Raw genomic sequence first — 27825 nt, 5'->3', positions numbered from 1 at the left:
GGTAAAACAAAAGTGAACATCTCTCTGCAAGACGTGATCTAGAATCCAAACCTTAGTATATCTTTCTGTAATGCTAAGTCACATATGTTTTGTGATGATTGTAAATGTGAGCTGCAATGTTGGTCTTGACAAAAGGACAAAAGTTTTGAGTCGTAATGTGATGTTTTATCCAGTGGAATCACAGATCACATTTCAGGACTTATAACAAATATTGAATCAATTAGAAATATTTTGTCTCTCTATGGTATGATGCTTTCTAGCTTTCTGTTCTCAAATGTTAAATGAACCCAAGACACCATCTGCACAAAAACCAAAAAGCCCTGTTTTAAAAAACACTAAATTCATGTTTCCTTTTTATTCCGGTTATTATTTTAAATTGCTGTTAAATAAATGCACCGTAAATAAAATACAAAAAATCCTACATTTCTCAAAGTTAGAGAAAATATAATTAACATTTTTGTATCACCAACCAGGGTATTTTTGCATGTTGGTGACAAATTGACAAATATATCGGAGTCTGAATGAGTCCAACTGTTTCCTCAACAGTAATAGAAGTTTAATCACAGTCTGGTTATTGTTGCGGAAACACACACAGCAGAAAGGAAAGGATGAGACAGAGAGAGAGAGAGAGAGAGAGAGAGAGACTCGCTGCTGCTGCTGTTTAATTTCTAAAATGAAATCGGTCTCAGAGAATTTGATACATATGTTAATGTACACACATACTCCCCAAAACTTTGAATATGTGCATGAGACAATTATCTTTGTGTTTGACTATGCATGAAAAGTAATGACACACATGCAAACACATGCACACACACACATATGGTGTTCCATACTCCATTGTTCCTCTCTGTTTGTGTGGCAAGAATAACTTATGTTTCATTTTAACCTCCAGTTGAAGCATTCCCTGTCACAGATATAAAATACACCGCCACTTTAGCTGACATCACTCATAGGCCAGTGAACAGCTGGAGAAAGAGGCCGGTCAGCTGAACAAAGAAACAACAAACAAGCATGGCAGCAAAGAATGTGCAGAAGAATGAAAGAATGAGCTCTGTTCAGAAAAACCAGCAGCTGATTTTCTGTTGGGCCAATTGGAGAGCTGGAAAACAGAAATATGCTTTCTCCATTATAGCCTGGTAAGCTCACGTTATAGTACAACGTTATTAGATATTTTATATCTTCCTAATAATATTAATGTGTTTGTCCTTTTGTGGGTATTACCTCTAGTTGCTGCCATGTGTGTGTGAGGTTGTGTATTTTTATGTGTAAGTTGCTTGGTAGTTCAGTCCCACTCCTCTTCAGACTGGCAGCTTGCCTGAGCAGACTCGTCTTCCGGCTCTCCATCAGCATCAGTTCGGCCAGGCTGCTCTGGAGAGGAAAACACATGTAAAACACAGAGAAACTTTACATGTTGTTTTGGTATTAATGTCTTTCACATTCAATTCTGGATATTAACAGCCTCATTGGGTTTACTAAAAAGGTATATATTTTGTATACATTTATTTTTTATTATTCACCGTTTTGTTTTATTATCATTTGCAGATGATTTTAGGACGACATGTTCAAGGGACTGGCAGCAGATTTCACTTTACATGCATAGACCACATTATGATAAAAACTGCTGCAGAGGTCAAAACATTAATTGATGGCAGGATGCTGAGTGTTTATGGAACTGTTTCTTTTCTTGAATAGACATGGCTTTGCATCTCAAAGTCTTGTTGAATAGCTCACTTCTGTTTATTCTGGTTTGTGCTTTTGTACCAAGTCAGATGGAAGAAAATAGTAAAACTTTTAATCTCTGGAATCCCTCTTCCAGAGAAACCATGTTACACTGCTGCCTTTCCTTCCTTTGTACTTGACAACTTACAGCATTTTTACAAAAGAGCCTGTTTTAAAATCAAACAGAACTGCAATTTATTTCACATACATTGTGACTAACGTCTAACATCATGACAGTTTTTGAACTCATAAACTGCCACCATGCTATATACATCCTGTTAGTCAGATAACTAGAGAAAGTTTCCTTTTCTGGTTATCTTGGTTTTAGATGCGTTTCAGATTTTCTCCCTTTCTGCTCAACTCAACCACAGTCAGGTTAGAGATGTAGAAGTCCACAGAGGCCATATGACAATATGCAATGGTCAAATCATGATATCACTGAAGCCACAGCCACTGAGAACAGGTATTGTAATGTTTTACTTTGAACAGTTCCTAGCTGACGCTTGTGACCTCATCAACATGGAAGATGTGTTGGTGTAACTTGGTTCTTTTTCATCCCTACTGACCGCCAGAGGGCGGTGCTGAAAGCACTGAATGTTCCCTTCGCGCATGCGCTGTTCGAGCAATAATATCAACGGAGTCACAACTGTGACATATCGGATGATCAATCAGAGGCTATATAGCATGATGTTATCCGAGGCTCTGTTCCTCTTTTCTTCTCGCGTGCTGTTCGCTTCGTATGGCATCAGCCCTTTTGGATTTCTGAATCTTTTCGCCGTCGTTGGACGACCGACTGCCTGTTGGCCGGAGTTGCGGTGTATCGCCCTCCTAGGGCTGCGACGGATCTTCATTTAAGGTGCTGTTTGTTGGTGATGACAGCATTTGCGCCTCCTCTCCCAACTTGTAGTCTGCTCTGTCTGCCTGTGGTGGGACTCGCTTCAGTTTTTGGAAATGGATAGCTCCCACTGTTGTTCGGATTGTGGGGCTGTGCTTCAGGCAGATGATGGTCATGACCTGTGCCCTGCCTGCCTCGGGCATGATCACCTGGTCAGATAATCCCTGCATGAACTGCAGCTACATTCCCCATGCAGTGAAGGTGGCTCAACTGGCTCAGTTACGCCCCGAGTGTGGAAATGACCTTCCACCTTCTGGGCAGGTGGCCGCGCCTAGGCGCTCTAAGCGCAGAACTGAGGCCACAACCTTGTAAAATCCGGCTTCTATTTAAGCGGAACTCACAAACACACACAAGGGGGTTACTTCTCAGGCATCAGGTAAAATATGTTACACCAGTTAAATTGTCAACAAAAATAAATAGTCAAACCACTCAGAATGAAATTTTGTTTGATTTTTAGCCACCACGATTTATTACGAAAAACCACAGACTAAGAAAATAATCTTCATCTTGTTGAGTGAATCAGTAACCAAAAATTACTTAAAACAAGTTTAGGATAGATTTATTTCATTCCGTTCATGTCAGTAAAGAATCCCACATAGATAAATGCAAAACTCACGATCCTTATTACTGCGAATATTGTCCGCAAAAGAGTTCCATATCCTGGCAGCCTTTCGCCCTTTTACTCCAAAGTCCCAATCCAAAACGAAAAATCCAACACGTCGAAAAAACCCTCCCCAAAAAATTAGAAAAAGGAGTGGTACCACCCAAAATCCCCCAAAAAGAAACGTAAAGTCCAGATCTCACCGGGAATGTCTTTCTTTTCCTCCCCGGGGGCGATCTTTCGATCCGCCGGCGTCCTCTAGCCAATTGGCGTCCTCTCGCACCTGGCGGCGTTTCTTGGGTGCAAGCTCCAATCCAGCTCCTAAAGCGCTCGATCCGCGGCGCTTGGGCGAACCTTGATTGCTGTTTTATCTCATTCCTTCGATTTGTAACTTATTCTAAACATTCAATCAATTCAAGTCTCCCGCTGCACGGACCTGACGGTGAGCGTCTTCCTCTCTGATTGCGCCGCCCCGCGCCGACGCACACGCCCCTTTTTATACATTAATGTCAGCCACACCTAAACCCAATATGACCTGCCCAAAAATCAGCTTTAGAAATGGAAATACGGAATATTTTTTTAACGAAATAACAACAACTGTTATACAACCCATATAATACATTTACCTTTCAATGTATTTTATCCAGGAAAAACAAACAAACCGTGGTTATGTTACAACCTCTGTGGCTCCTTCTAAGAAGAGGCGAGCTAAGTCTGACCAGGGTCTTTCCACAAAGGTTGAGCGATTGTCTGCAGAGTTGGCGGAGATGAAATCCCTTTTTCAGGCACGTCAGGTGGATGCTCCCCTAACTGGGTTTCCTTCCCCACCTATGCCAGAGTTGGCTGTGGAGGATGATGTGCTGTCTTTGGCTGCCTCTGCCTCTCACTTTGGGAATGAGGAGGAGGAGGCACAGTCGTCTCGCGCTTCGGAGACTGACTCACGCTCTTCATCTCAGAGTGCTGATAGTGGGTCTGGTGACAGCTCAATGCGGGACATCATGCGTATGGCCTTGAGACAGCTGCAGTTGGATGCCCCGCAAGTGGTGGAGTCCGCTGCTGGCAGTGCCTTTTTCAGGCGTGGATGAGGCCCTGCTCCCTTTTCTGTCCCTCCATCGGAGGAGTACCTCAGGGAGTTGCATGCTTGTTGGCGGGACCCTAGAGCCTTTTCACGTCTCTCCACAGATGGTCGGGTGTTGGCAGCTATGCATGAGTCAGTCAAGGCAGGCTTGGATCGCATGCCAGCTGTTGAACCTGCTGTTGCTGCGCTCATTGTGTCCCCAGATGAAGCCCTGCGTGATGATGTTCGGTGCCTACGGGCTCAGTGTCGTTTACAAATGACTTCCTCTGTAAGGCGTATAATGCTGGAGCACGTGCCGGCCGCCTTGGCAATTCCTTGGCGCACCTGAAAACATGTGGCGCACCTTGCTCACATGTTTTCCCCATGTGCTCATATGTCTGCCCCACATGTGCTCAGGATACCAGTGGGGCAGATGCAGCTATTGGCTTTAGCGATGCAGCGCTTCAGGCCTTTGCATTGATGTCCAGGGAGCTTGGGCGTGTGATGTCTTTTCTGGTCCAGGGTTGCCGACAGGTCTGGCTGGCTCAGTCCACGTTGACTGAAACATGCCGCAGGACCCTCAGCAGTGTTCCTGTGGTGCCGGGGGAGTTGTGCGGTTCTGCTGCCTTGGAAGCGCTGGAATGAACCGTACAGGCGTGGCAGACTAGACAACAGCTTTCAGGCTTCAGCAGAGGTATGCCCCCTCCTCATCGTAATCCAAGGCGCCCATCGACTGGCCCCAGCATTCGGCTGCTGCCTCGGAGTGTTGTTCGGCCTAGTGGGTCTTACCCTTGTGATGTAGAGCAGAGACCCAGCAGGGACTTCGTGAGCTGGTTCGCCAACCGACCAGACACACCCGGGCCGCAGACTTTGGCTGCCGCCCCCCCAGGGCCCTTAGGGGCCGTGGGGAGAGAAAGTGAGGCCACCAGGCCAGCCGTCGGATATTTTTCTCATCAGCAGCTCAGTTACTGGGCTGCTCTTGCTGTGGATCCATGGGTGGTTGCCACTCTGACCCATGGTTACTGGCTACAATTCCAACGGCGGCCTCACATCTCACACCAGATCAGGGTGACCATCATTGCCGACCCGGTGAAAGTGCAAGCCCTGGACCAGGAGCTTTCCGCCCTCCTGGCCAAGGGTGCAATAGAGGCAGTGGAATGTTTGCGGCAACCCAGAGGCTACTATGCAACATGAATAGTAGCCTGCCAAAAAAGACAGGTGGATTTCATCCCATTTTAGATCTCAGGGGACTCAATCAGTATTTAAAGGTCCTGCCTTTTCACATGCTCACGACAGCAGAGGTTCTGTGGGCAGTGACAAAGGGAGAATGGTTTGCATCAATCGACCTTACAGATGCGTACTTTCATGTACCTATTGCGGCGGAACATTGTCGCTTTCTCAGGTTTGCCTATCGGGGTTGCCACTGGCATTTCCGTGTGCTCCCGTTCGGCCTCTCACTCTCCCCAAGGGTGTTCACTCGGTGTGTGAAGGCGGGCCTCTCTCCTCTGTAGGCCCGCGGCATGAAGGTTCTGCCATACCTCGACGATTGCCTTCTCTGCGCCCCGTCTCGAGAGCAGGCATCTCGCGATGCCAGTCGCCTGCTCGCTCATGTGTCCCGGTTGGGCTTCACGGTGAACTTGGAGAAGAGCTGTCTCATTCCATTGCAGACAACCACTTTTCTTGGGGTGCTTTTGGATTCTCTCTCTATGACAGCCTACCCATCTGTCCAGAGGTTGGACAACATTCTCCGACTGGTGAGTCGATTCAGGCTGGGCAGGCAGCTTTCTTACATCGCTTTCCTGCGGCTGCTGTGCAAACTAACATCGGTTACTTGGGTTGTGCCCTTAGGTCTGCTGTCACTGCGCCCTTTGTAGAGGTGGATCAACAGCTGGCGCCTGGATGCCAGGCTACACAGGCATCGCAAACTTGTGGTAACTTGGCCATGTCTTTGTGCCCTGAGTCCATGGAGAGACAGGGCCTATTTGTCCAGGGGTGTGTCCATGGGGGTGGTTGTGTATCGCAGATGCCAGCTCCATGGGATGGGGTGCTGTGTGGCAACCCAGGGTGGTTCACGGCCGCTGGTGTCCACAGGATCGCTCCAAGCATATAAATATGCTGGAGCTGCATGCTGTGCATTTGGCTCTCAGGCACTTTTTGCCCCACCTGCAGGGGAGGCATGTCCTGATTCGGTCAGACAACACCTCTATTGTCTACCACATCAACCACCAAGGTGGCATCAGGTCAGCACAGCTTCTGAAGGAGTCCCAGGATCTCCTGGAATGGGCATCTGTTCACCTATCCACCCTGCGGGCGGTGTACTTGCCAGGGCTGCACAACCAGGTAGCAGACTCCCTTTCCCGACGGGTGCCAGCTCCGGGAGAGTGGTCCCTCCACAGCAATATAGTCCGCCTGATCTGGGACCTTTTCGATCAGGCAGAGGTCGACCTGTTCGCCACAGAGGAGTCGACTCATTGTCTTCTATGTTTTTCCCTTACAGGGACAGCCGGTGCACTCGGCCAGGACGTCTTGGCCCATCCTTGCCCCCTTGGCCTCCTATATGCCAAGGAGTTATCGAGGAGGGCCACAGGATGTTGCTGGTGGCTCCATATTGGCCGGCACGGCCATGGTTCCTTCTACGGAGTCTGTGTCACGGTGTCCCATGGTGTCTTCCAACCAGGAGGGATTTACTGTCTCAGTTGGGGGGTCAGATATAGCATCCCAATCCTCAACGTCTCCGGCTGTGGGGGTGGCCACTGGGAGGCTTGAACAGCAGCTGACTGGGTATTCAGGTCCTGTCAGGCACACTATTTTGAGTGCCAGTTTATTCTCCACTCATCAGCAATATGAAAACAGATGGCGTCTGTTTTCCCGGTGGTGTTCTGCCCGTAATGCTGATCCGGTCACCTGTCCGGTACCCACTATTTTGGAACTCTTCTGTCTCTTCTTGATAAGGGACACTCTCCTTCGACACTTAAGGTATATGTAGCGGAGGCAGAGGAAAGGTGTAGACCCACTGGGTGTTTATTCAGCAACACTGATGTTGGTTTACTCTGCTCCACAGCAGCCTCGGGTGTGAGCAGCAACCTTTTATCGTCCACTACTCCTCCCATTAACAGACCCACCAAGAAACAGAGTAAAAACAAAATGCATGAACACAGCAGTGTGGGTCCATCAACCACACTGGTAGTGTATGTAAGTATCTTTCTTCAGCTGATACTGATATTTGTTATAGATCAATTTCCTTGAAAATCTGGTTTTCTGTTTCCATTGTTTGCTTCATATTTGCAGTGTGTTGTATGAGACTAGACATTCTGGGTATCTTTCTTCAGTTTTTGTATATTTTTCTGTATTTCTTTGCTATTTTGTTTATAGCAATGACATTTTTTCCTTACTTGAAATGCTATGTTTTCACATCGCCATTTTTCTTGTTCTTTAAGTAGATGTTCTATCTTTAGTAACTTTACTGTAAAACTGTCCATCCCGTTCACTTATGTTTGCCTAATTCATCCAGCTTTTTTCCATGTGTTTCCATCCGTTCCCTCTCGTAAATCCTGCAATAGCTCCATCTTTTTTTACTTAATTTTCTGCCTCTCTTTTTTTCTTTCCCTTCTTTTCATTTTCTGCATCGATAGCTACTTGATTCTACTTTTCCCTTGTCCTTTATCATTAACGCCTGTGCCTGTTTGAATATTTAAATGTCTCTGCTCTGCCTGCATTTGTGTGTGTGTGTGTGTGCGTGTGGGGGTGCGTGTGTGTGTGTGTGTGTGTGTGTGTGTGTGTGTGCGTGTGTGTGTGTGTGTGTGTGTGTGTGTGCGTGTGCGCGCGTGTGTGTGTGTGTATCCGTGTGTGCAAGTGTGTTTTTGCTGCGATGTCATCAAAAAGGTGGTGGCCATTTTTCAATGTCAACTATTCTGATGGAGATGCTATTGCTCTTCACTTCATGGCCATCCATCCCCTTCAGATAGCTAATAGCCACGCCACAAAAACAAGGAATCAATGGCAAAAAAAAGAAAACAAGTGGAAAGTAAATATGTCAGCGTCACATTCCTCTAACAGTGAGGAAATTATACAATTTATCTGCTGATGGCAAATATTGATTTAAAAAGGGGACATGGAGCTGGTGGGGAAGAAGAAGAAGAGCGCTGCTGTTTTGTTGTTGTTTGTGTGAAAGACGCCACTGATGCAAAGTCAAAGAGAGAGAGGGGGAGTGCGTGAGATAGACGTGTTGATTAAAATGCATGAGATTCAAAGTTTGAGATAAGTGCTGAGAGAGGGATCTTGGTAAAATAGGAGAGTGGAAGGAGGTGGGTTGGGGGGGGGGATGCATGGATGGCTAGTTGTGATGTATTCATGCCCCCAGTCAGTCTTCATGCAAGGATGGACTGAGAAACGCTGGCCTGGAGACCAAAAAACGCAAAGGAGGAAGAGGAAGACAAAAAAACAGATTGAGGAAGAGAGAAAGGAGGAGAGTAAGAAATGCAACAAATAAATGTGAAAACTTGTCAACACTACAAGAAACATGAAGGCTCAGGCCAAACATAACAGAAAAACCGTCCCGGAAAATTTGCTTGCACTCAACAAAGGTATGAAAGGCCTCCAAGCTGAGCAATAACAGAGCTTAAGAATGTAAAAGTTTGCTGTATGAGAAAAGGGAAACAAGCTAGCAACTTGAACTTCAACTAAGAAACCAGAGCACTTAGCCATGTTAGCTTCTCAGTACATCATGAAAGGAGACTATCACGCTTTCAATGAAAGAAAGACTGAATATTTAAAATTGACTACGGTCATCAACAAATTGGTGGTTTATACTGCAACATTAAAAAGATCAGAAATCCCAAAAATATAAAGCGTGACCTAATCAAAAAGTCAAAAAATATTTTCAAAAGATAATATTTTTTTTCATATTTCATCTTATCAATAGTATCAAGAGAAGTCAGAAACATAAGGCATGTTTTTTTGAGTTACCAAAAAACAGACTGACCCCACTAGGGAGAAGGGTGTAAGAAAATGGACGGACGGATGGACGGATGGATGGAGTGAAATTTGCAACAATTGTAGGTCAGGTGATGTGTAGCCCATTCTTTGAATCCAAAGTGCGATTGGGATGTTTGCTATTTGCTATTAAATTAGTTATTCTACTAAGAAATATATGCATTGATTCTTATGTTTCTGCATGTAACAGAGACGTTAGCAAAACATATTTTAAAGTACATGTAAAAACTTAGGGGATAAATGTCTTACAAAGCAGAAAAGCAAATAGAAAAGAGGGAGTAGGGAAGAAAAGAGGGATGGGAGCAGGGGAGGAGAGAGTATAGAGGGAAGAAAATCAACAAGCAATCATAACTTTAATTTGGTCTCCATATTAATGAGCACAGAGCTGAAATGTCAGCAAAAAGGCAGTCATACATGAAAAACATCTAATGTAATTTGAACATTAGATTTTTTCCCCCCTTGCTCTTCTCACAGATTCATCCACCAAATGAGGGAAATTAGAGGCTGCATAGCAAAGTGACTGCTGTTTCTAGAATGTTTTTTTCAGAACAGTTTTTATTTCTGTTAATAAATGTGGTGGCTTCTGATGCTTGTGACCTCTGTGAATGTTTTTGTTCAGGAGTTTTGAAAGGTTTTGCCTGTGACTGGTGCCTTTTTTCCTCTTGATTAGCTGCAAAAAAGAACATTTATGAGTGAATTATGATGATAATCAATATGGAGGGGAAAAAAATTTTAAATATTGGTTGTTACTGGGAAATACAACTTATAATTGGATCCATGTTTTCGTCACACAATTCTCAGAGTAACAAGATCAAATCCTGTAATTAATTTTGTCCTTAAAACAGGCATTTACAAAAGCCACAAGAACCACAACATAAAAATGTTACTGTGCATTCATAACAGTGGTCTTCATAGAAATCATGCTGCTGCTTTACATGCTTCTTATACTGTATATTTACATGTATCATTTTCACAATCAGTTCTCCTACTGACTTAAGAAATCCAGACTTTATGGTGGGAGTCAGTAACTCTCGTCATCTTGACTGTTTACCGTATGGACCAAAAACAACAGAGGATCGCACTATGATAAACTTATGATGGTCTTTAATTCAGTGCCCAACATATGGCAGGTTCTTATGGCATTAAATCTCCACCAGGTTAACTAAAATGGTTAAACCATATCCCAATAATTTAAACTCAAGGAAAGTGCAACACTCACCATATTTCAATTTTGGGAAGAGCAGCTGTAATAGACATGATGGGCCTCTCTAGAAATCAGTTTGTTCCATCCAAACCACCTCAGTTTAAAAGAAGTTTTTAAACTGGAGCATCTACAAATTCTAAATAACAGTATATAAATCTTATAAAGTCTATAAAATGCTACAAGCCAGAGAGGCCGCTACGTTCCCAGGTGTTATAACCACTACTTGGATAACAGAAGGCAGCATATCTGAAAATGGACCAGTCCATTAGATCATTCATGGATGATCTAATAGACTGGTCTATTAGACCAGTCTATTAGAGATGCAGAATTTTCCATTCATCAGTTCATCAATCAGTGTTGATTCCTCCATAAAGACCTGCTGGAAGTTCTGTAAATTAACAGTTTTTTTCATTTTACTGTGCTTTTAAGGTATTTGTGCATCTAAAACTAAAGATCTGACATTATTTTATTGATTGTCATTAACTTTCACCTCGTGTTGTTGATAAAAGGAGGATAAACTAGTGTAATTATACATTTTGCATAAATTTTGACTCTACTTTATGTGTTGGTGTTAGTTTCTGAAAGTTTAGAAAAGCCTTCTGTCAGAGGAAAAAGTGGGTGAGACTTTGGCATTGCAAATGAGGCAATAACAAAAGACCTGGCAACATGTTTGAATTGTCACCATGGAAACTCGATGAATGAGCCATTTGACTGACCAGTAAATACAGCCTTGCATCGAATCACGTGTGTGTTTGGAGGTTGTGTGGTTGGCTCTCAGGGTATTTGTACAAAACAAACAGTTTGAGGTCTCTATAAGTCTGTTGAGATAAACACACAAATTTAAAAGAAAAAATATGGGAGAGAGTAATAACTGAGCAGTATTCAACGGCGATTACTTAAAGCTTAAAGAAAATCTCTGCATTGTTTCATAAATTCATTTACTAGTTTATATATTTTCAGATTAAATGGAAAATATCCCTAAAGCTGTTATATAAAACGTGTCTCATTTTTTCTTTGTAGACAGATGACTCATGCAGTTAAATAAATAGAAAGACAAGGCAGAAAAACAACCCAGTAAACATTACCTAAACAACAGACTTCACCTGAAGATGTACAGCTGTTAGAAAAACAGCACTGATTTGTTCCTGAAACAGAACTGAAAGAGAAAGCTCAGGAAAATACAACTTATTTGAGAGATTTGTAACTCTGGTGCAGCCTTTTTTCTATTACTGTATTTTCCGGACTACAAGTAGCTCTGCAGTATGAGTCGTGTCAGTCAAAAAATGCAAAAACATATGTTTTTTGTTCTCTTTATAAGAGAGAGGAGTATAAGTTGTATTTATTTAGAAATAATCAAACATAAGGGGAACCTTGTTAATGTTACTGAACGGTTCTGGTGACACAAGGTGTTCAGTGACCTGCTTCTTAAACTTCTAACTGCCGGCTTTCTGTCCGGATACACTGATGTCCGATATCTAAATCAAGACCGACTCCGGAACAAAGATGTTTGTTAAGGGAGAAAAAAATCCAAACCTACATGTGTGAAAAACTGACCCTAAAATCACAGAGTTCAACAGACACCTCATGCAGCAGATTGTTGCTTTTGTTACAGTCAGTTACCTATTCTCAAAAACGCTTGTGCTAATGTTATAATAAAGATCATCAGATTAGCTAATCCTCAGCCGTCTGCATAAACTCTCCTTTCATGTGGTGTCACCTGCCCCTCTATCATGCTCAGATGAACTGTTTTTAGCAGAAAGAACAAGATTTGTATCTAGAGGTTATTTACACTATTTATTTATAACCAAAGTGCAAAGCTAGAAAAAAGTGCAGGATTGTGTCATAAAAGCTGAGTTTTTGAGAAATGTCTTAACCCTGTTGGATTAATTCAACATTGTTGTCACAATGAACACCAGTTCCAACTATGAATGCATCCTAATGCCGCACATTGTCCCTAACAGACCAGGAGCAGCAGTGTTGATAATCAGACTGCTTACTGAATATAAACACGACCTAAAGTGTAAAATATTTAATAGCATAGGAAATCCCTAATCTCACCTCCTACTATAATCATACAAAGTTGATTAGATAAAAGAAAAAACTTCAAAATGTATGAAATATTTATTTAAATCAGATTACTGCATATCATCTTAGTCTATGCTTGTTGTTTCTCACAAAATCTCTGTGAACAGGCTTGTAGCCAACCTTGGTATGACTTTGGCTCAGTGCTCCACGTCAAACTACTTTTAGTTCCACGTTAGATTTCAGCTTGTTTCTGCGTGTGAGAGAGAGTTAGTGTCAGGTTTCACTCAGAAAGTGTTCCTGGGAAGATGAGGGGGTCTCAAGAGAGACGAGATACAGAGCTGGAGAGAGAAGGGGTTGGGGAGAGGGGGAAACTAGTGAGATGCTGCTGAGTCGTGTCTCTTTGTTCTAAAGCAGATATATCCCCGACTTTATCAAGACTGACAGAACAAACGTAGAGGAAACAGCCTCCCACAGGACATATAATCCACACACGCACACACACATACACACAAAGAGTTAGTTCATACTTTGCAACATACACATAGGACAAAATAGTAGAGATATAAGGCAAAGAGATTTTGTAGAAGTTTAGAGGACAGTGATGCTGAACAGATCTTACACATTTCTAAGCACTCATTTACCGACTACTGAACAATGACAGGCTCTCAGTCCAAAGCTTTTAGAGTAAAACAAACTATTCTGTCCAGAAATAGACAACTAACTCAACTATGTCAATATTCCATAAACAATATCCTCCATCCCAGGCAGATCCTCCATCTCGAGACTAAGGGTCTACCAAATATTGCTAATGAGTGCAAAGATTGCAGTTCCTCCTACAATCTTTGACTGAAGAACATCCAACAGCTGGAAGTCAAAACACACTACCCTACAGGTAACTTCATGAGGACTGCATTCACCCAAAACAAGCACATGTCCAATATCCAGGCTCCTCTAGTTATGCAGCTGATCCGTGACTTCCTCCCACCTGACACAGACTGCTGTTCCAGACTCTGCCCTCTCTGCAACCCATACATGGATCCCATCAACCAGCAACTTGACTGGTGAGAAACCAGGGGACGGAAAGGATAGTTCCCACAGTATAAAAGGAAAGAGAATCACTAGAATGAATATATAATATATATATACAGTACAGACCAAAAGTTTGAACACACCTTTTCATTCAAAAAGTTTTCTTTATTTTCATGACTATGAAAATTATTGATTCACAATGAAGGCATCAAAACTATGGATTAACACATGTTGAATTATATACTTAACAAAAATGTGTGAAACAGCTGAAAATATGTCTTATATTCTAGGTTCTTCAAAGTAGCCACCTTTAGCTTTCATTACTGCTTCACACACTCTTGGCATTCTCTTGATGAGCTTCAAGAGGTCGTCACCTGAAATGGTCTTCCAACACTCTTAAAGGAGTTCCCAGTGATGCTTAGCACTTGTTGGCCCTTTTGCCTTCACTCTGTGGTCCAGCTCACCCCAAACCATCTCGATTGGGTTCAGGTCCGGTGACTGTGGAGGCCAGGTCATCTGGCGCAGCACCCCATCACTCTCCTTCTTGGTCAAATAGCCCTTACACAGCCTGGAGGTGTGTTTGGGGTCATTGTCCCGTTGAAAAATAAATGATGGTCCAACTAAACGCAAACCGGATGGAATAGCATGCCGCTGCAAGATGCTGTGGTAGCCATGCTGGTACAGTATGCCTTCAATTTTGAATAAATCCCCAACAGTGTCACCAGCAAAGCACCCCCACACCATCACACCTCCTCCTCCATGCTTCACGGTGGGTACCAGGCATGTAGAGTCCATCCGTTCACCTTTTCTGCGTCGCACATAGACACGGTGGTTGGAACCAAAGATCACAAATTTGGACTCATCAGACCAAAGCACAGATTTCCACTGGTCTAATGTCCATTCCTTGTGTTCTTTAGCCCAAACAAGTCTCTTCTGCTTGTTGCCTGTCCTTACCAGTGGTTTCCTAGCAGCTATTCTACCATGAAGGCCTGATTCACACAGTCTCCTCTTAACAGTTGTTGCAGAGATGTGTCTGCTGCTAGAACTCTGTGTGCCATTGACCTGGTCTCTAATCTGAGCTGCTGTTAACCTGTGATTTCTGAGGCTGGTGACTCGGATGAACTTATCCTCTGCAGCAGAGGTGACTCTTGGTCTTCCTTTCCTGGGGCTGTCCTCATGTGAGCCAGTTTCTTTGTAGCGCTTGATGGTTTTTGTGACTGCACTTGGGGACACCTTCAAAGTTTTAGCATTTTTTCGGACTGACTGACCTTCATTTCTTAAAGTAACAATGCCCACTTGTTTTTCTTTACTTAGCTGCTTTTGTCTTGCCATAATACAAATTATAACACTCTATTCAGTAGGACTATCAGCTCTGTGTCCACCTGACTTCTGCACAACACAACTGATGGTCCCAACCACATTTATAAGGCAAGAAATCCCACTTATTAACCTGACAGGGCACAACCTGTGAAGTGAAAACCATTTCAGGTGACGACCTCTTGAAACTCATCAAGAGAATGCAGAGTGTGTGCAAAGCAGTAATCACAGCAAAAGGTTTCTACTTTGAAGAAACTAGGATATAAGGCGTATTTTCAGTTGTTTTACTGTTTTTTGTGTAGTACATATTTCCACGTGTTAATTTATAGTTTGTATGCCTTCAGTGTGAATCTACAATGTCAATAGTCATGAAAATAAAGGAAACTCATTGAATGAGTAGGTGTGTCCAAACTTTTGGTCTGTACTGTATATATATATATATATATATATATATATATATATATATATATATATATATGGCAGTGGCAGAATACAGAATGTTTCTTTGTGTTCCTTTTTTGGTTTGTTTGTCGTTATGTTCTTGTCAAGTAAAGCACTTTGAACTGGCTTGATGCTGAACTGTGTTATGCAAACAAACTTGACTTGTTCATTATGTTGTAATTTTGACTCTAAATTTGAACATCTTTATTACTGAGAACTGAGAAAAAACCCTCAGATCCTACTTATAATTATATTATTATAAAATTATAAAGAAGTGGAGAACATGAAGACAGAGACAAGCAGGCGTTAAAACTTAGTGATTGCAGAAACAAAAGGCCTTTCTTTGATTCAGAAATTTGACTCCAACATGTTTTTATATGTTTATTATATTTTCCTGAAACATAAATCCCTGTTTGTATTTCTAATAAGCTTTATGTTACAGCTGACCCATTTACAAAAGGAACAATCTTGCTTTTATCAGTCTATGATCTCTGACGAAATGTAAGAGCTCCACAACAACTGGATGACTTCAAAAGAGGCTTAAAGACTTTTTTATTTAAGCAAGCCTCCACATGATTTTTATGATGTTGATTTTATCTACGATTTTAGTTGCACTGTGTAGCACTTTGAGATTTTTTCTAATGAAAAGTGCGGTACAAATTAAATTTATTATTATTATTAACCTTCTCAGTACATTTGCCAGACAATTTCTACAAAAACAGTGATTGATCTGATTAGGTTGTTGGGCTATTAATACTATTTTAAACCACTTTTTACTATAAAATTTGTGTAAGGTATAATCTACAGAAAGAGACATTGAAATCATGTTCTCTGATTTTCTATTTTTCCACATTTTTCTCCTGTTCACTGACATTTATTTTGCTGTTTTTTTCTTCTTTTTACTTATTCCTGACATGGCTGCTGTGAGTTTTATTAAGCGTTTGTTCTTTGTCTTTTCTTTTTTTTTTTTTTTTACTTTTTCTTTATTTAACTACTTTCTATTTGTGTATTTTACTATTTACATTGCCTTTTACTCATTGGAAGTATCAAAATTTTTTCTATCTTCAAACAAATTCTTTTCCCTCGCTTCGTCTTTGGTTTGCATTTTATTTTCCTTAGCTCTTAGCAGAAGGAGGGTGAGAGCATTACTAACACAGCAAGGATCGTGGCAACAATTACATGTGAAATTAGCCTCGCCTCATAGCCTAGAGTGTAATTCCAACCTTCTGAGGCGTGGCAAAGTCATCTGTCTCTAATTAAAGATTTTCTCTCAACCTCTTTCTTTCCCAGTCTCTCTCTCTGTCTCACTCTCACAGGTTAATACTAAACTTCACTTATCCCTCTTTCTCTCTCTTTGAGATATGGTCGGGCTGCTTGAAAGAGTTGGTGAAAAATAATCAAGTCAAGTTCATTTCAGCATCATGGCAGTTCAAAGTGCATCACAAAACATAATATTTACCAATTATGAGACAACACATATTGCATCTTGCCATCATCAATATCATTATGAAAATACACATAAAATATTTTGCTCAATGTTCCTCCTACCGCTAGTCAAAAGTAACTCTAACCAGGTTTTAGTCTATTTTTAAAGGAACTCAGTGTTGTGGCTGTTTTGCAATTTTTTTGTTAGTTTGTTCCAGATTTGTGGTGCATAGAAGCTGAATGCTGCTTCTCCATGTTTGGACCTGAGAGGTCTGCAAGGTTGATATAAAAACAACAGATCTTTAATGTATTGTGGCATTAAGGTGTTGAGTGATTTCTGAACTAACAGCAGTATTTTAAAGTCTGTTCTCTGAGCCACAGGGAGGCAGTGAGGACTGTAGAAGAGAATGATGTGCTCCATCTCCCTGGTTTTAGTGAGAACAGCAGCGTTCTGGATCAGCTGTGGCTGATTGATATTTTTTAGGCAGACATGTGAAAACACTATTGCGTTAATCTTGCTTTAATCCTGAAAATATTCTTTAGGTGATAGAACGCCGACTTTGTAATCATCTTCATCTGTCTTTGAATGTTCAGTTTTCACTAGTTTCTAGCTGTAGTAACTGAAGTTGTGTGCTATAGACTATAGACTTTAGGTCCAAAGATATCAACTTCAGCTTTGTTTCTGTTCAGCTGGAGAAAGTTATGGCACATCCACACATTTATCTGTTCTAAGCATCTGTTCAGAGCGTTGATGGGTTCAGAGTCACTTGGTGACATCATAATGTGTATCATCTGCATAGTTATGTTATCTAATCTTATTTCTTCTTAACCTGAGCTGGTGGGAGCATGTAGACATAAATAAGAGATATCCCAGGATTGATCCTTGGGGTACCCCAAATGTGACTTCTGTTCACTGCGATGAGAAGATACTTACTGAAACAAAGAAATTCCTGTTCTTTATGTAAACTTTGAACTAAACAAAAATTACTGCTGAAAACAGCTTTGACAAAAGTCAAAGTTGACAACTTTGTCAAAGTTGTCAACTTTTCATTTATATTTAATTTTTGCATTGGATTATTGTCTTCCATTCTCTTGTCTTTAGTCACAAAAAAGAGCAGATGGGTGCAGTCCTCTAAATTTTGTTTCATTTCAATGTCAGCTTGGACTATTTTTTCTTTTTATGAAATATCTATTTTGATAGTCAAAATGTCCATAAGCCTCATATTCAATACATTAGAAACTATTGAAAAGTGAATGTATTTCAGTAGCTCAGTTCACTAAGTGAAACATTATGTAGATTATTTCTACAGACTGGTTTCAAGCCTTAATTTCTGTTTGTTTTATGTTTCATATTTTAGACATGCTGTATTAAAACTATACGCAAATAGGCAGAATTTCTGTGAATAATTTGGATTTAAGAAATGAACTGTAAATATTGAATCATGACTAGGAGGGACTCCACTGTATTATATATATATATATATATATATATATATATATATATATATATATATATATATATATATATATATATATATATATATATATATATATATAGTCATTCAAGACCAAATACCTGCACTTACTTTTAGACTACTTGGAGCAGAGAGACGTTTTATAAAAAAATGTTGTTTGTTTTTTTAAGACGTCGACACCAAAAGGCTGAGTTCATGGAATGCAACTTTGGCTTTGCATCCAATATTTATTTGATTTTACAATGAATGTTGTGTGCGTCATGTATGAATAGAAAGTTTCCAGTAGTAAGAAATAATTGTGTTTAAATATTAAATGTCTTTTTTCAAAGGAAGTAGTTTCAGTACACCAGTGTGTGCTAATTTATTTAGTGGTTCTTCATTTGGTAAACCAGAGATAACCAGACAGCCAGTAAGACACACATTGCTTGTAAGTATGACTTCAGACAGAGCTCCTCTGTCACACTCGCTGTGATTGGTTTTGGAACCTAGTTAATGAGCAGGTGTGTGTGTATGAGTGGGAAACTGTGTGAGTGTGTGTGTACCAGTGGTTCAGTGCTCCATCAGAGCACCATGGGCTATTTGAAATGAGAATTTAGCGGCAGGGATGCACACACACATTCATATACACTCTCCTGATAGCCACTGTAATTAGTTGGACTCTACTGGAACTCGCCGCAGGGAGAGCGCAGAGAAAGAGCAGGAGAGGGAGGGAAGCAAGAAGGAGTGGAGCTACATCTGTGATGACTTAATGCAAAGAAATAACGTCAAATTAAATCTTAAATGGAATTTTCTGATTTGTCCACAGGGAACCATGAATCATCCCTACACTTTTTCACTTTTAAAGTTTTATAACATGCAGTCAAAGTCTGACTGCATGACCGTCAAAGCTACAACGATGTACATAAACATACCATAGATATTTATATTTATATAAGCAGCATGCAAATTATGAATGGGGGTCAGTCAAATTTGCAGAAAAACAAACTTTCCTGTTTACGCATTAGTCAGCTGATCAAGAGTAAGTACATCACATGTCTGTTTACATGTATTCAGATTTTTTTCTCCATAGATTCCTTTTCGCGTTATATAAAGTGTCTAAGAATGCATGGTGATGTCCATGTATTGTCTAGTTATTGCTGTGGGGTAGAAACTTTATTTGATTCTGTTGGTCCTAACAGTCATTTCTTTATGCCATCTTCCCACCTGCATCAGCGGAAGCAGAAAATGCCCAGGGTGAGAAATGTCTTTTAAAATACTTTGTGCTATTTTCTGGGAACTTTTTTTGTTTTATACTAGTAAGAGGCCATTGTGCAGACCCAAAACTTCTCTGTCCTTAAAAATCTTACAGAATGAACTGCAGAGTCTCACAGAGGAGAGTAACGTCTTGGTTTTTCTATTGGACCTTTTTCTGCCAAGACCAAATTTTGAATGACTACAAAACAACAGATGGATTTTCCTGCACTTACTTTTAGACTACTTGGAGCAGAGAGACGTTTTATATATGCATGCATCCATGGTTGCATGCATGGATGCATGCAACCACTATTATATTAGTGGTTGCATGCATCACTACACACATCGGAATCAAAGAACATATACAAACACTCCTCAGCAGCTATTCTCCCTCCTATCCAAGGTTGATAAGTGAATCCATCTACAACATCACAATAAACAGTAGAGTCTCAGCCTGCCAAGGCTGTTAGCACAACAACTGTCAGCCAAGCTTTCCCTTTCCGGAGGACAAAAACCCCTCACACACACACACACACACACACACACACACACACACACACACACACACACACACACACACACACACACACACACACACACGCAGTCACATATCTTACTCTTCCTCAGTTTCAATTCATACACATACACGTCCACACGCGCACGCACACGTGCGCACACACACACATACACAAAACATTTTGGGAAAAGAACAACTTTTTTTGGCCCTGGCATTACTATGGTTACAAGGCTGAGTTCTGTGTTCAAGGGAATCACTGCAAGGTTCTTTAACAGTCACACGGAGTGAAAAAAACAAAATACAACTGAATGAAAACACCGGAGGGTTGGAGTTTTTTTTTTTTTAACATGGCACTCAAAACAGGCAAGCTGAAAATGTTTCCCTTCAACACATGCAGTAGCAGGAGTTGTTAGTGATTTGTTGTGATTCGTGGATTTCTGCATAATATGTGATTTGGAGTTATCAGACAACTGACAAGACAACAGATCTATCTGCATTTGGAGGCAGTCTGCATTTATTCAACCTGAAAATCAAGAAATATTAGCATTAGCAGATAGCATGAGCCACAGATCTCTACTTCAATCTGTACAAAATAACAGTCCATGCTAGCATATGTTGCACCATGTACAGTCATGGCCAAAAGTTTTGAGAATGATTCAAATGTTAATATTTACAAAGTCTACTGCTTCAGTTTTTATAATGGCAATTTGCATAAACTCCAGAATGTTATAAAGAGTGATCAGCTTAACAGCAATTAATTGCAAAGTCAATATTTGCCTAGAAAATGAACTTTATCCCCCAAAACACATTTCAACTTCCTTGCAGCCTTAAAAGGACCAGCTAACATGGTTTCAGTGATTGCTCCATTAACACAGGTGTGGGTGTTGATGAGGACAGGGCTGCAGATCAATCTGTCATGATTAAGTAAGAATGACACCACTGGACACTTTAAAAAGAAGCTGGTGCTTGGCATCATTGTTTCTCTTCTGTGAACCATGGTTATCTCTAAAGAAACACCTGCAGTCATCATTGCACTGCACAAAAATGGCCTAACAGGGAAGAGTATCGCAGCTAGAAAGATTGCACCTCAGTCAACAATCTATCGCATCATCAAGAACTTCAAGGAGAGAGGTTCCATTGTTGCTAAAAAGGCTCCAGGGCGCCCAAGAAAGACCAGCAAGCGCCAGGACCGTCTCTTAAAAGTGTTTCAGCTACGGGATCGGGCTACCAGCAGTGCAGAACTTGCTCAGGAATGGCAGCAGGCAGGTGTGAGTGCATCTGCACGCACTGTGAGGCAGAGACTCTCGGAGCAAGGCCTGGTCTCAAGGAGGGCAGCAAAGAAGCCACTTCTCTCCAGGAAAAACATCAGGGACAGACTGATATTCTGCAAAAGGTACAGGGAGTGGACTGCTGAGGACTGGGGTAAAGTCATTTTCTCTGATGAATCCCCTTTCCGATTGTTTGGGACATCTGGAAAACAGCTTGTTGGGAGAAGACGAGGTGAGCGCTACCACCAGTCTTGTCTCATGCCAACTGTAAAACATCCTGAAACCATTCATGTGTGGGGTTGCTTCTCAGCCAAGGGAGTCGGCTCTCTCACAGTCTGGCCTAAAAACACAGCCATGAATAAAGAAAAAAAACCTAGGAATTCTGACAAAATGCAAGCATTGATTGTGCAAGAATGGACGGCTATCAGTCAGGATGTGGTCCAGAAGTTGATTGAGAACATGCCAGGGAGAATTGCAGAGGTCCTGAAGAAGAGGGGTCAACACTGCAAATATTGACTTGCTGCATTAAGTAATTATAACTGTCAATAAAAGCTTTTGTTACTCATAATATGATTGCAATTGTATTTCTGTATGTGATGAAAACATCTGACATACACACATGAAAACCAGAGGGCAGCAGATCATGTGAAAATATAATATTTGTGTCATTCTCAAAACTTTGCAAAGAGCAAAAAGAGCAAAAAGGGCAGGTGCTCAAGCAGCCTCTGCCATCACTGTCAAGTGCGCTAAGCAGGAACGAACCATTTCATGCAGATCCAGGAGAGGGTTCAGTGCAAATATGGATGTGTGCTTTTTGGTCTGGGAGTGGTAACATTTAATTTTTACTGATAAAAACAATTTTAGAAAACACAATATGATTTTCTTGTAAATGACAGGGCCCCATTTTATTTAATTTCTATGAAAAAAAAAATTGTGGAGGGCCCCCTGTTGGTCAGGGGCCCTTGGAATTGTCCTAACGATACAGCACCCCTGGCCACAGGTGTATAAATGAATCACCTAGGCATGCAGACTGTTTTTACAAACAGAATGGTTCGCTCTCAGGAGCTCAGTGAATTCCAGTGTGGAACTGTGATAGGATGCCACCTATGCAACAAATCCAGTTGTGACATTTCTTCACTCCTAAATATTCCTCAGTCAACTGTCAGCTGTATTATAAGAAAATGGAAGAATTTGGGAACGACAGCAACTCAGCCACCAAGTGGTAGGCCAAGTAAACTGACGGAGTGGGATCAGCAGATGCTGAAGCACATAGAGCGAAGAGGTCACGAACTTTCTGCAGAGTCAGTCACTACAGACCTCCAAACTTCATGTGGCCTTCAGATTAGCCCAAGAACAGTACACAGAGAGCTTCATGTAATGGGTTTCCATGGTAACCAACTGCATCCAAGACAAACATCACCAAGAACAATGCAAAGAATCGGATGCAGTGGTGTAAAGCCGCCGCCACTGGACTCTAGAGCAGTGGAGGCGCTTTCTCTGCAGTGATGAATTGCGTTTCTGGTAATGTTATGGATAAGTTGAAGCTGTTCTAGCTGCAAAGGGTGGACCAACATCATATTGAACCATATGGATTATGAATGGGATGCCACTTAAGCTCATATGTGAGTTAAGGCAGGTGAGCAAATACTTCCAGCAACATAGTGTATTTTAAGACCTATCATTAATACGGAAAGGAAAAACAATCATTTGTACAGTATAAATAAGAGGACTGAAGTGAATCATAAAACTTGACTTTTCCAAGTGGAGAAAATAATAAAAGGAAAGAAGAATTACTTCAGTTTTGTTATTTGCTCAGCTGAACAAAGTTGTGACATATCCTCGCGTTGACTTGTTTTATGGATCTACTGAGCACTTGAATGGGTTCATATTAACCTGTTGACAATGTAGAGCATATCTTTGTTTCATCTGAACTAATGTCAATTACATACGGGGCAATTTTACAATATGAGAATGTGAGTTCGTCCCATCATTACAAGGTAGAAAGATATTGCATAGTACATCTTATGAAAATTAAGTTAATTTAATTTTGTACATATTGTATTTTATTCTTATGGTAGGGTCATCTGTTGACATAACTTGATTATGCATTTCAATAAATCTACAGATCTGTCCTGTAGATGTAAATGTAAATCCAATGTGACATAAGAATGTGCAGGTCTTGAAGCACACACAATATTTTTAATTTTCACTCAAAGTTACACAGAAAAGCAGATTCAATGCCTTAGGTTGGCCATTTAAGAAAGTGTTCACGAATCTGGTGTGGAGAGAGAAAATATTAGATAATAATTCTGCAAAGTAATGTCATCGTATTATTCTGGAAGACACAAAACGGTTTTACCCTTTAAAATTTTGAAAAGACAAGAATCTAGGAGATGTCGTCGACAATGACAATCACATTCGGGTCAATGGAATACCAGCGACTAAGACACTGTGGTAAGTTCCACTAAATGTATGTAGCTTGTTAGATTCTTATGAACAGAGATGTGCTATATATAGATACACAATGGACTGGCAGATGGATTCTGATAAAGTGTGGGAAACAAAAAACATGACGTCTCTGTCCACTGGCTGTTTCCAACATGAAGGTATAAAAACATCCATATGTGAGCAGCATGCGGCGTAGACCTGTCTGCAGACCTGTCTCTGCAAGTCGCAGTGGTGAAGAGGGCAAGAAAGAGTATACCAAAGCGACCTTGGACTAGGCGAAGAAATACTGTTGAGATCAACATCAATAATTCAGCAGAAGAGTTGACACATCAAAAAAAATGAGAGAGAGAAAGTGAAAAAGGGGAAGACAATGCCCACTGATTCTGGAGTCATCTAAAATTCATGCATGCATCATTGCTGCCATGAATATTCATTAGGAGATGAATATTTAAGTGTGACTCCTATGGAGAAATTAAGTTCATCTTTACACTTATCAATAATTCGCAGGCCAGGTGACTCTCATCAAGCAAATAAATAAATCATGCCGTTGTGTGCACACACACAGGCAAGCATGCGCATGGACAAACACACACATACATACACACACACACACACACACACACACAGAGAGAGAAGGCAGAAAAACAAAACAAAAAAAAAATAAAGTTGATTCTTTATAGCTATGTTCTGGTTCAAATGGAAGACGTCTTCGTTCCCTCAAGATAGTGTGTATGGAAACCCCTTATATTTCATGTAACATGGTGCTGCAAATATTTGCATCATTGACTTGTTCTGTTATGTATATATACACATACTGGCATATGCTGCCACCCCTGAAAAAATCCCTGCCCCCCTCTTGCCACGCCATAAATATTTTTCTAGATCCGCCCCTGATAACAGGTCAACTGAATAATCACATTTATTACGGTTGAAAAACAAAAAGTTGCCAAGTTTAGATTTAACTGAACTGATTACAGTAGTTTCTGAACGGTAACTGTAACAGTAAAAGTGCTGATCCTTCATGTCTGCGACTAGCATGTGCTAAATGAAAATAGGCGCTTTCTTCTTCTTTAGATTTCAACAGCATCTTGCATCCATTATTGTTGCATTACTGCCATCCACTGGATCCTAATATCTATACCTCAAATTCTCATAATGATCCCAGTATTATTTAAAAAAAAACAAAAAATATTTTTCCCCTCAATGCTATTTAACTGATCAACATTCTCAAATTTCAATTCCCTATTAAAACCTAATTCCATTTTAATGGCCGCTTTCTTCTTTTATTTCCAATTTTGACTTCCAATGATTCACTTCCTGCTAAAGAGCCCCCTGGTGGTTGAAGAAAAATCCACATATAAGCAACTTATAGTCCGGAAAATACGGTATATGAAAAAAAAAATCTGAATGTTCTCTGGTATTGTTCAGGGGGCCGGACCAAATGCAGAGGCGGGCCGGATCTGGCCCGTGGGCCGTAGTTTGGGGACCACTGCTATAGATTGTTGAGATATTAATTTACATTTGTTTTATGATCACCTTAAATAAGAAGTGAAAAGACAAGGCCAATTTTTTTGACAGAGCGGGGTGAATATAAACGTGCCTATAATAATTTGTTCAGTCAATTCTGACTGTCTGTTACAAACCAGCAGCATTTGGTCAATAACTGTCACTCATCTGAGCAGTGTTCAACAATCCCTCTCAATAGCTGATAGACAAATTGAAATTATTTTGGGTTTTTGCAATGCACTTTACCCTGAAGCCTTCAGGCCTTCAACTTATAAGCAATAACTGATGAGTGCCACCAACAGCAATGAAATATTTTGAATGGTTGGTTGGCAAAGGAAGACTCACTCTTGCTTACTTATAAACTTTGTCACTGTATTTAATGACTTCCCATACACCTCTAGTGACTTTTGATTAAAAAACCAGCAAGTGACAAACATAGTGACATTTTTTTTGTGTTGTTAGAGACTTGTATACAGCTCAGCTGAAGACCCGCTCTGTCCTGAGTAAGCAGCAAGAGTTGCTTTGAGCACTTCCTGTCACTCATCAAGCACTGCAGTCAGTCTGGTAGTCGTCTGTCCTACAGCATAATGTTGCCAATAGTCAGAGCGGAGGACACCAATTCCACTCCCTGTTAACACTGCAAATAAATCACACATTTACAAAGTTGAGTAACCAGCTTGGACAGTTCCCAATGATATGCAATCATTAGAATCCCTGGGACATGAGGAACTCTAACAGACCCAGCGTTAGGAGTTTATTATGCAACATTATCATGTTGAGAGCTCAGTGCTAAAAGTAGTTGTCTTGGAAACAAAAAGTTTAGGGTTTAGTTTCAGCTTAGGCTGACCAGCAATCTGTATACTAATATGTATAAATGTGGCTCTAGTGTAGAAGTGCTTAGAATGATTGATATGACTAGAAATGTGCTACATAGATCCAGTTCATTGACTCTTACTGTCGCTGGTAGCCAGGGGTGAAAGTAGTTTTAAATTCTTGGGGGTACTATGACAAAAAATAAAAATAAATAAATATATATGTGTGTGTGTGTGGGGGGGGGGTGGCGTGTGTGTGTGTGCTTTGGAGTTTGGAGTTTCTATGCTGATTTTTTTTTCTTGCGAAGCGATAAAAGATTACGTTAAAAACATAACATTCAGTCCGTTACGATATTAGGTTTTCAGGCTTGATACTTATTTTGCGATTATTAATAAGCCTCCCTGAACACAGCGGTGGTTGATTAGTTAATTTTAAACTCGTGTTCTGCTCGTTATTTTAATAATGGAACCGAGACACACAGAATTGCGCAACACCTTGTTGAAACAATAATCACTGAGATTATTATTGTAGTTGGGTCATTAATTTGAACATGTTTTGTTGATTTTTTTGTTGTTCTTTAATAAAGTTACGAACGTTTTGATGAAAAGTCAGAGGAGGACGTGCTGCTCTCAGCGTCCTGGCTGCGTTCAGTTTGTCACCTCATGCTGAGATCGACTTATTAACCGATTAAGTCGTGTTTTAGATTGTTCTTGAAAAACTAATCAGTCACGGCTGATTAGTGGGTGAACTCACAGCTGCACAGTGAACCCATTGATTTTTTACAGCAGACAGCCGCTCCCCTTTCTTGCAGGTACTGCGTACCCCCGCTAAATCTTTTAGGGGTACGCAGTTCCCTGCCGTACCCCCTTACTTTCACCCCTGCTGGTAGCCAGTGATAGAAACAGTCACTGACTTCTTGTGAAGTCAAAGAACTTGTGCTGGAAAAGAGCATTTTCCGTCTAAGAGACTCACAAAGCAGCCCATCTTACTTTGAAGAGGTGATGTCTCTGCTCTTCTGACATTGTCAACTGGTGGCTGTCGGTTACCATAGCATCCGTGTCCATCAACCACTCCCACAGTTCCTGGTACTCTGCTTCAAACTCCTGCAAACTAATAATAGAAAGAAACAAGTTCATGAGTTTCAATTGCTGTGATTAAAGCCTTTGAAATTATTTTTTGACTTTTATTTGCTCTACTAAATGGTTTCATCCAAACAACAGGTAGGATGTTATGCAGCATAACTCTATACCGGGATGTTAAGGCACTGACCCTAACCCTTCTACATCCAGACACAATCACAAATCTTTGACCAATTCTCATTGCAAACAATGACACAAAGGCTGATGATGGAAAAAGTGTCAAATGTAGATAAAGAGCACCTAACTTGTCTTTCTTAAAGTCATAACAAAAGTTTATTCAAGAAAGATAATGAATGAATCAAATACATGTTTTAATTAGGGCTGTCAAAGTTAATGTGTTGGTCACATGTGTGATTTTTTAAAATTATTTTTCAGCAGTGTAGTAGTGAAAGTAGCATTTTGATTTAAGTTCTCTCTTCACTGCATTCACAATTTGATGTTAGTTGTTTAAATTGTAATTAGTGTGCTATATAACATTGTCGTTTGAGAAAATCCAGATTTTTAGAGTTCTTTTAGAGGGATAAATAAATGTAGTTTTTTAACTCTCAGTTGACATCAGCTTTGTTGCCTTAGAATGTGTTTTTCTATGTACACACGCACGCACGCACGCACGCACGCACGCACGCACGCACGCACGCACGCACACACACACACACACACACACACAAAAACACACTCCATATATATACATGACCTAAAAAGAACATTTCTCGATTTA

General features: G+C 40.8%; 1 protein-coding gene across 10 annotated transcripts in view; it reads right to left on the bottom strand.

Annotated features, from left to right (window-relative positions):
• The window catches only part of akap6 (A kinase (PRKA) anchor protein 6), a 224321-nt gene that overhangs the window by 49709 nt on the left and 146787 nt on the right, over positions 1–27825 (bottom strand). For 9 of the 10 annotated variants that reach the window (XM_081603033.1, XM_081603032.1, XM_081603036.1 and 6 more), the window contains 2 exons: positions 26958–27078; positions 1225–1371 (listed from right to left, as the gene is read on the bottom strand). In XM_081603033.1, the coding sequence (XP_081459159.1) occupies positions 1225–1371; positions 26958–27078 (268 nt within the window). The remainder of the gene's footprint in view (positions 1–1224; positions 1372–26957; positions 27079–27825) is intronic. The other variant, XM_081603037.1, reaches the window with a different exon arrangement.

The sequence above is a fragment of the Poecilia reticulata genome, chromosome 22 (assembly GCF_904066995.2).
Source record: "Poecilia reticulata chromosome 22, P_reticulata-male-v2, whole genome shotgun sequence".
Taxonomy (NCBI): Eukaryota; Metazoa; Chordata; class Actinopteri; order Cyprinodontiformes; family Poeciliidae; genus Poecilia; species Poecilia reticulata.
Note: the sequence above shows the minus strand (reverse complement) of the source record. Positions and strands in the feature narration are given on the sequence as shown.